This window comes from Telopea speciosissima, chromosome 8 (assembly GCF_018873765.1).
Source record: "Telopea speciosissima isolate NSW1024214 ecotype Mountain lineage chromosome 8, Tspe_v1, whole genome shotgun sequence".
In the NCBI taxonomy this organism is placed as follows: Eukaryota; Viridiplantae; Streptophyta; class Magnoliopsida; order Proteales; family Proteaceae; genus Telopea; species Telopea speciosissima.
In genome coordinates this window covers 56,940,026-56,949,529 of record NC_057923.1, presented here as the reverse complement: position 1 = coordinate 56,949,529, position 9,504 = coordinate 56,940,026, and the positions used below count along the sequence as shown (strand labels likewise).

Here is a 9,504-nt window from a genome sequence, read left to right as displayed (position 1 = left end):
CATGGATCCAAACAACACAATAGAGAAAACTGAAGTCTAAACCAAAAAAAAAAAGGGAATAGAGAGATTGGGAAAGAATGATGGAAATAAGATGAGAAATGAAAAATGGAAAAAGACAAATGAAAGATGAAGGTAAGAGGAAAGAGGCACAGCCCCGCAAGTCAGGAGAATCTCAGCTAAATGGGGTTTGCTACATGTATCCTTGCCCTCCAGTAGGCTCTTTCCGAGGACATTCTTGGTAATTGGTACAAGAACTAGACTATGCATGTCCTTCTTCACAACTTCTTCTATGGTCATTTTAGGCCTGCCACTAGCTCTTTTAAGTCCTTCAATCGGGATCAAATCACTCCTCCTTAATGGGGCATCCCTAGGACTCCGTTGAACATGATCATATGAACTCAAACAACTCTCTTGGAGTTTGTCATTGATCAGGCCAACTCCCAAGTCAGCTCTAATACGATCATTCCTTACTGTATCCTTCCTAGTTTTTCCGCACATCCCTCAATATGAATAACATCTTGTATTTAACAAATAAATGCTACGGTCTAGTCTAGTAGTCTTACTCAAATTAGAAGAGTTTATTGTGTAATCAAGTCATTTTTCTGCTCGAAATATCCGTCAACCCATAAAAATTTCCCAAACACCCAAAAAATAGAAAAGTTTATAACTCTGCAAGTGCGATTTAAAAAAAAAAAAAATTAGGGAAAAAGGCCATACCAGCTTTCAACATGCATTGACATGGGACTTGGTGCATTTATTGCTTGGTCTTCTCAATTCTATTGCAATAACCATATATGTTTGGTTTTTATCATCTGATCAATGCCATGTACCAACTGCTGTCTCTAACTTCAGATAATAATCATCCATGCTATTAATATTCCCACACCATTCATCTGTCTATCAGTCGAAGAGAAAAAAAAAACTCTCAAACTGATCATGTTCTTCACATAAGGGAAGAAGTATACGTGCATACAACCTCGTCATGAATAATAACATCCATCTGAAATGGATTAACTGGACAATTGCAATAAATCAGCAGTAGCAACCTTGAGTTTGCAAGTTCCACTCTACCGCTCAAGAAAAAGGAAAGTGAAGAGAAAACATGAAACATTCTCAGAATAGTTTTCATTGAAGGGAGCTTCAAACCTTTCATAGCTTCCCACTGTATCTGAAACTATACATATTTACAGGCTGTACACTTGATCAACTAAATTCAGTAATGAACATTTGTATAGCAATGATAACTTCCTGTGTTTTTCTTGAGAGTGGTGACCGAGCAGTGTTGTTTATATGAACTCATTGATCTGGAGATTTGATTGGCCAAAGGTGAGGACTCCCACAAATAGCAACATCCGAGAATAGACTTGCACTCTTTCCAGCAAGTGGCAACACTTGAACTTTAACAAATTTCCCCCCAGGATTCTACCAGATTACAATTTAAAAGGAGGATGTACGCCAGATATGTACAGGGATATGGGAAACCAGGTTAACACATCAGATCACTGACTTCAGATATCTGCCAATGTATCTTTTATGGATCCTCTAGAAATGCAATAAATCAGAGTCAAATCACCTTTTAATTTTGTCCTAGAGCATCTTCAATGGCGACTCATATACAAACAAGGTCCAACTCTGCTGCTAGTGGGCAGTATGTTAATATCAGTGGAAGGCAGGAATGGTTGCTTTATGATGTCAGCCCAACTGCAAGTGTTGCCATTCCCCATTTTTTTCATACAGCATACTTGTTCTTTGCACTGCACTCCGAATAAAGAGAAGCTTTTACGGTGTCTGGAAGGGCGAGAAGAGCGTGCCTGGTCAATCGGTACTCTTGGGCTCTGACCAACATTTTCAATGGTATCTGCTTGCACATTTTGTGACCGTGGTAGAAGCTTGCACCCAAATCTCCTTGCCAATAGATGAGGAGAACTGAGAGAGCTATGAGATTTAGCTACCTTTTGCATTTCTTTCTTTATTCTACCACATTCCCGTTCAAGCTCCCCAACCCTGGTCCTCATCCTCTCCATGTCTACCCTCAATACCTGATTCTCGCGAACAACTGTGAACCATCCATCTCTCTGCAGTATTTGCCCTGCCATGTCACTGGTGGCAGTAGCAACACCTGTAGGAGCACCTTCATTGTCTGAGACATGAAGACAGCCAGCAAGAGCTGTTCTCAACTGCAACTGCTCAAAGAACAAGACTTGAAGAATAACTCTGAGTGGTAGTCGCTTATTTTGGGATGCGTGCGCACAGGCATCAATTGAGAGCTTCTGGTAGTCAATTACGTTGCAGAGTTGCTCCTTCTCATTCTCTGAAAGCCATGGATGTTCCTGCACAATGGCCATAACATAGTGATTGTTGGGTTCCAAGATTATGATTGAAGCAACAAGCATATAAACTTGGGTTGCAGATACAACTAAATAGTATAGGAAGAATATGTCTTCTCCTTCCTAGAAACTCATAACGGACAGCAAAGGATATTAATTGTCTTCCCAAATTTGCAACCTGACAATATTAGAGTCCCAAGAGATAACTTATACGGAAATACCCATATATACTAATACACTAGACTCCAGGTGCCACGGGCTGTTCTACTTCTCCTCTCTTTAAAAGTACCATATGATGGTTAAACTAAACTCAAGCTTGCCTTCTGCAACATTAGATGGCCTGATGGTTATTACACAAAAACCACAAATCCAAAGCTCTCTTACAATTAGTACTACCACGTGACTCCAAACTAGGATTATTTCAGTCAAAAGCACAGTTAGAAACTGTAATTTGGCATTCACAAAGGCAGGAAAGAGTAAATAGACATTGAGAACATATACATATGAATATCTATGCTAAATTTTGCTAACTTTTTATTTTTTTGGGGCTAAAGGTCAGCAAAATTTTGCTAACTTATCATTAAAAAGAACTATCACACAATGATCTTGATTCAGTAGAGTGACTGCTCAAACCTTGAAATAGATATCCAATGCTCTATACAGCCCATCATGTAAGGACCTTGAACACTCTGGAAGGGCCTCCAAGAGAGATTGTAGCTTTTCAGGTTTCAAATTCACATCAGCAGCCACCTCTGCAATATAGCTATCGATCAACTTTGCAACTTTCTTTAATGGTTCAGATGATGTGGGGGATAAATCTTGGTCAAATGATGATGGAGAAAAAGATGTTATACTCGGTTCTGACAGAAAATGCTGAATAACCTGCTCTACACAATCAGTGTTGTAGAGAGTATCAGAATCCGAATAACTAGGAATGAGAAGACTATCAAGAGTAGCCAGATCTAGTTGTATCCCTACTCGCCTCTCCAAAGAGTCCTTGCATGGTTGACTAACATCCAGAATCATAGCAACACGTAGAAGTCCCAACAAGAAGCGGCAAAATGATTTTCCTTTTTTTTCTGGAAGCAGCTTTTCGATGCTTTCCAGTAGAAGTCTCTGATCAATGGTCACAGGTGTCAAGCTGAAACTTGCGACGGTTCTTGGTTTTCCACTTTGTCTGCTCTGCCACCGGCCAAGACCTGGTAGATATTTTCTTGCATAGTACATTACTGCAGCTGCTAAATTTTCAGGTCTCATCCCTTTCGCATTCATTGTTTGAATAAGTCTTCCAAACAAAGGCACACTGAGGTAAGAGACATCTTCAAACCACCAGTCAGACTCTGAGCTCTGGATTCTTGCTCCAGTGTTTATTCCGTTCCATAGGATACTTCCACCAGGGCTCTGTAATCTACCATAAATCATCATATGCCATCCAAACAAACTCGGATCGGTACAGGCCATCATAGTTATAGAATTCAGGCATTTTTTCTCAACTTGGAGCTTCTCTGCCCTTGGAACGACAGAATCAGAACTCTGAAGAGCCAAAATACAATCTTTCCAGTTACGGAGTGTGTTCTTATGAAAGAAAATTTCTGACTTGGCCAATAAGTTTTCTTCTCCATACTCCTCTGTCATCTCAAGATAGTCTGCCGCACAATACACCATTACTATGTTCTTTGATGTCAATTCCACCCGGATCCCATAGCAGAATTTGGCTGCAACCAGGAATACGTCGGGCCCACCAGGAAATTCACTTAATGCCGTATTCAAAGTACCGCTGTCCTTATTCTGGGATTCTTCTAATATATTTGCCATCTTCCCACATTTAGACATGAGTGGAAACTGAGCAGGAAAGTTTTGTTAGATAAAAGATTATTTGAATATAGGAACAAGGGGGGATGAGAGCCAGCTTTCTTCCTTCGTAAAGAATACACAAGCTAAAGCAAGATGCTTATTATGATAAAAAGGAGAATCAAAGAACGTAAGACAATAGATGGAGTGCAGTTTAACAATCTGGCTGAAATTCTTTTGGTGGCACACTGTTGGATATCACCTTATCAGCTACATCCATGTAAAAGCCCATACTCATTATTAACAATGTCTGCACTACGATTAACTAAAGGGAAGCATGGAGGAACAAAAGTTGCAAGTTCACAGGATGCACACAGGCGTACAGATACACATGCATACACAAAAGTGAACCACATTCAATAAATTAACCAAAAAATAGAAAATACCAACCTATCATTAATAGGGTGGAAAGACCCTAAACAAGAAAACACAGCACTTATTATCAGTTCATCCAGGGAGCAAATAGCGATCCACCAGGTGGGGGGTGGGGGGGGGGGACTAGCTTGTTAAATAAATTTGCATGCTCCATAATCCATAAACATGTACAGGAGGGACCCACCATCCAATCAGTTCCACCAAGGAAATACTCAATTCCATCCCCAAAATTCTGTATCTTTCATAGTTGTCAAGGAGTCACCTAGGCGTCCAAGGCGTCCAAGCGGTTTTTTTTGGGGGGGGGGGGGTTGGGGCGACTGTCGTATTAGTACAAGACGCTGGTTTAATTTTTTACTATTCTTTTATTCGATTTATTTCGTTTCTATTGGTATCGAACTAGGTTTGACACTGATTTATGCCAAACATCATTTAAGTATATAACTTCGTAATTATCTCTCCATTTACTAAAGATATCATTCATAAATAAGCAAACATCCCCCAAATGAATCTAATAAAAACAGTTAAAATTCAAATTATAATAGGATAAAACGTCAAACTCCCCAATTCAAAAAAAAAAAAAAACTGGATTTTTTGCGGTTGTAGGGGCAATTTTCAACTTTCAAATGCTAGGGTTTTTCTCAAATCTAAAAAATTTTATAAATCTTATTGTGATAGAACATCACTAAAAACCAAACGAGCGGCAAAATAATATTTTGTTTTGATGCCTAAAAATTTATTTCCATTCAGGGCGATTTTAAACAGCATTCGCGCACACCAAATAAGGTTTGACTAAAACATAATTCCTTCAGATTTAAGAAATCTTGGATTTGTTGGACAGCTGATTTTGTGCTCTACCTAATACAAAAAGTTTCATGTAAAAATAAAATCATTTGACCAGTCAAACTTATTAGAGAACAAGAACATTTCTCTAAATCGAGAGCAATTTAATTACTTATTAGATAAGATCATATTTTTCAAGAACAGTATAAACCAAATGTGAGACTAAGTATACCAGGACAATAATCATTTCCAAGAACAGTATAAACTAAATGTATGTTTTGATTGCTTCAAACTTTCAATAGCTTGCTTCTTTAGTTCTGTTGTCTTCTAGTTTATATTGATTTTTGATGACTTGATGTGGCTTAATGTTGAATTTTGATGATATAAGATATATATTGTAGCATACTAAATAATGTTAGAAAAGAGAGGAAATAAAAAATAATACTTGGGCGCTTTGTCGTCTAAGTGCTTAGGCACCCCTCCACCACCTTGGGTCACCTTGTTGCCTTGTCGCCTTGACAACTATGGTATCTTTGGAAGCCAAAAAACTGGGGCCATCTAGGTAAAGAGTCCAAGTGACTCTGTGCAGCTAACAAAAGCTGTACAGTATATTGCAGCTTGTGGTCATTAGATGGGTACATCTGATTTTCTCATCTATGAATTATAAAAGAATAAGTGGAAGAATGGGGGCTTAAATGAACAAGGCAAACAATAGAGTTAGGTCCCTATGGATTAATGTGAGACCCTACAAAATATTTCTAAAAAAAAAAACTGACTCTGCAACTAAAGAATGTTCCATGGAGTAACCATAAACTCTTTATGGATGCATTGGGAAAAATGGGCCAATTTTTGTGTGAACCCATCAAATTCACAATAGAACTTCTGTACTTTGAGTAATGCAGATTAACAAGCACAACACATTTATGTATGCAAATTCCTAGTAAGTTGGATTTACACATGAAAATCCCTCTAGTGTTTTTTTTAAGTTGCAGCAAAATCTATCATAAAAGGAAGACCTTCGTTTGTCAAATTTCAAAATCTACAGCAATTCATGAGGGGAAAAAATACCTTGTGAAGATGGAAGAATACACCCTCTACTTCAATAGTAATATCACTGGGCAGAGTTGCATTACAGAACCTGGTGTACAAGGGGGGGGGGGGGGAATCATCATAAGCTTTCTCTCACCATACTATATAGACTATTGAAATATCTTCAAATCACATTTGTTTATTCTCTCTCTCTCTCTAGAAGGGGGGGGGGGTGGCCTATCAATCATTGGTTCTCAAAGTTCGTTTGAAAAAGAGCCATCAGGTGATAGGTTTATAGCTGCAATAAAATCCTAGAGAGACATTACAGACGCATTTCAAATGTGATGGGAAAAGAGAAGAGGGGAGGGTATGAAATCACATCTGCACTAGAAAGCCACATTCTTTGTTTAATTAGAAAGAGAACTTTAGAATACCAACAAAAGCGTTCAATTCAATTTGAACATAAACATGGGAATATCACAAAACAGGAGCATTTCAGAATAGCAAAGCAAGAGCGAAGATGAACGCTTTTGTCCCTGCCACTTCTTTCCTATAAGAGAACAATAATTCAACCAGAAGTCACACTTTGGCGATCAGAAATGAAAGAAAGAAGAACGTACCAATCATTTCCCTCGCGATAGAATGAAGAAATCTTCCCAGCGGAAGCCATGACCGACTGGTCCGACCCAGAGCCAGAGACCCTACACTGTAAGAAGCCGTATCAAGGATGGAGGAGGAAAAGGGTTTGTGCCATTAATCGTCAAAGAGATGGGTTGGAGAAAAATAGGAAAAAAAGAGGAAGAAAGAGTAAGAGATCGAGTTAACTGAGTCAGTGGATGGTGTATTAGAAGGTCTTTACAGCTATGAGTTCCAAGTGTTTGTGAAAAGGCGAACGCCATGCCTTAGCCAACCCCAACAACGATAACAAAAGGAGCAACCAACAGGAGAGTTACAAAAAAAAGGAATAGAATAAAAAGAATAAAACAAGGAAGCAAAAGGGTATACAGATCACGACATATAACTAACCAGTAAGAGAAGGAAGGAATGTCTTCTAAACTCTAATAGCCAGGCGTCAGCACAAACACCATCACCACTAGAATTTAGAATTAGTAATGCTTACACAACTCGTTGTCACTTTTCGCTTTTCTCATGGAAGAAATATATATACTACTCCATTGTGTGGCAATGCGTGTCTGAAACTTCGAATCGTAGTGGAGCCAATCAGCCACGGCCACACGCATACACAAAGGCACAGGATGAACAGTCGTAGGGCACCAACAGGGGTGATCGTTGGGTTGCTCGGCAGGCTGAGCCATCCTCTAACGCACAGGGTCACAGGGTCACAGATCTGCGCGCTCTTCTAATGATAACCTTCTTTGTCTCCTAAAATTCTCTTACCAAACTTTCGCTTTTTTTCTTTCTGGAGAAGGAAGTAGGGGGGCACCTCCACCAGTTGAATTGTCCCATTTGAATAGAAATAAATGACCCAAGGAAAAAAGTTTCTCACAAGACTAGCTAAAACCCAAAATAATGGAGCTTTCCGTAAGAATTGTCCTACATTCTTTTGAATTCTTGTATCTTTTTTAAAGTTTGTCCCATTTGTACATTTTTTGTGGCGACTCAGAAGGAAAAGTTTTGTCAAGTGGAGGGGTTTGGAGTGCTAGACCGGATGGATTGACCTAACTTGGAGGAATTATCATATTTTATTGTTTTATTGTGTAAACAAGAGAGAGAAATGTAAATTGAGCATTTTTCGTGTTAGGGTTTTTTAGCAAGAGTTCTTGTTGTACCCTGTGATGTTCTTGAGAGATCTTTATTGTATTTTTCTTCTATCACATAGTGAATCATCTTCAGTTTGATGGTCTCGTGGGACGTAGATTTAGTATCAAGTTGATCTGTGAACCATCTCCATTGTATATTTCTTCTATCACATAGTGAATCATCTTCAATTTGATGGTCTCGTGGGACGTAGATGTAACAAATCAAATTGATCTGTGAACCATCTTAAATCTTTGCGTCATTCGTGTATAAATTTGTTTTGTTTCTTTGTGTTTCTTGGTGTTGACGTTAGCAACACCCCTTATTGGACATGATCACTTTTTCTAGTCCTCTCCTTCACCCGAAATTGCACATAGGCGTAGGAGGGAGCCCACTCCCATGATCCAATTTCAATTCTTATTGACTCTATGAACTTTCTTTAAATCACTCCAGTTTCGTGTTTGATCTTCATTTTTGGTTATTAGTTTCATTGTTTTAGTTAGTAAAATCTAAGGTTTCCAAAATGGGTGATTGGATCGGTGAATTGGCTGATTCAGAATGAAATCGACCGTGATTATTCCTGATTCCAGTTGATCTGATACAGTTGATTCATACCAAGAAATTATAGCATTGGTGAGTTCTCAGACCCAAGGGCTGATTCTGGTGTTTTTGGGACTGTTTCCATCCATCCGATTCAGATCAGAACTATTGTTGAAAAGAATCATAACTCGTTGGAATGGAACCCTCTAAAATTATTAATACAAATTCAACAATTTTAGTTAGACAAAGTTGATCAAAAGAGCACCAATGTATCCTTAAGACCAACTACAAATCAAACCCACGAAGCAATAATGTTGGAATGGGCGTTGTAATCAATCACAGAGAAACATAAGAGGACATGTGCAAGGAATACCAGAAGAAAGAAAGGGAAAGAGCTTCTCCTTGGGATTCTCAAGTTCCAAACTAGAAACTACACTTCTTATAAGAAACATGTAAAGGTTACATTACATCAACAAAAGATCCACTTGGAAATTGGAATTAATAATAGGATTCATTGTTCAGCACTTTACAGCTACATAGATGTCCCAGTGTTTTTGGCTTTTTGTTTTTAAATGGTTTGGCTCTTAAATGCCTTACAAACAAAGAGAACGGATGGGGAGTCTTATCACCATATCTAAAAAAAGAGGGAATCAAAGTAATGGTGTGTGTGCATGGCTTATCTACAGACTCCACTGGATAAATCATGGAAAGTCAACATTATCTCTGTTGTAAAAGAACTCAAAACTGAATGGCTCTCCATAAGATTTTAATTGACTTACTGTAATGGCTGTTAATGACAGGTATAGAATGTGGACCATTCTCATAGTCTCATTCCTTGGCTCAA

At 38.5% G+C, this 9,504-nt stretch overlaps 1 protein-coding gene across 1 annotated transcript; it reads right to left on the bottom strand.

Moving 5' to 3' along the window:
• Positions 1 to 980: 980 nt before the first annotated feature.
• LOC122672625 (BTB/POZ domain-containing protein At3g44820-like) lies at positions 981 to 7,424 on the bottom strand. The gene is made up of 4 exons (XM_043870084.1): positions 6,983 to 7,424; positions 6,402 to 6,471; positions 2,961 to 4,169; positions 981 to 2,330 (listed from the first exon to the last, which is right to left on the bottom strand). Exons 1-4 carry the CDS (start codon positions 7,030 to 7,032, stop codon positions 1,599 to 1,601), a joined length of 2,061 nt encoding a protein of 686 aa, XP_043726019.1. The 5' UTR covers positions 7,033 to 7,424; the 3' UTR covers positions 981 to 1,598.
• Between the last annotated feature and the right edge of the window lie 2,080 nt (positions 7,425 to 9,504).

Coding starts and splice junctions, on each gene's coding strand:
- LOC122672625 (XM_043870084.1), bottom strand. CDS start 7,032: ATGGCTTCCGCTGGGAAGATTTCTTCATTCTATCGCGAGGGAAATGAT. Junction 6,472..6,982: donor TATCGCGAGGGAAATGATTG/GTACGTTCTTCT, acceptor CTTGTACACCAG/GTTCTGTAATGCAACTCTGC. Junction 2,331..2,960: donor CATTGGATATCTATTTCAAG/GTTTGAGCAGTC, acceptor GCCATTGTGCAG/GAACATCCATGGCTTTCAGA.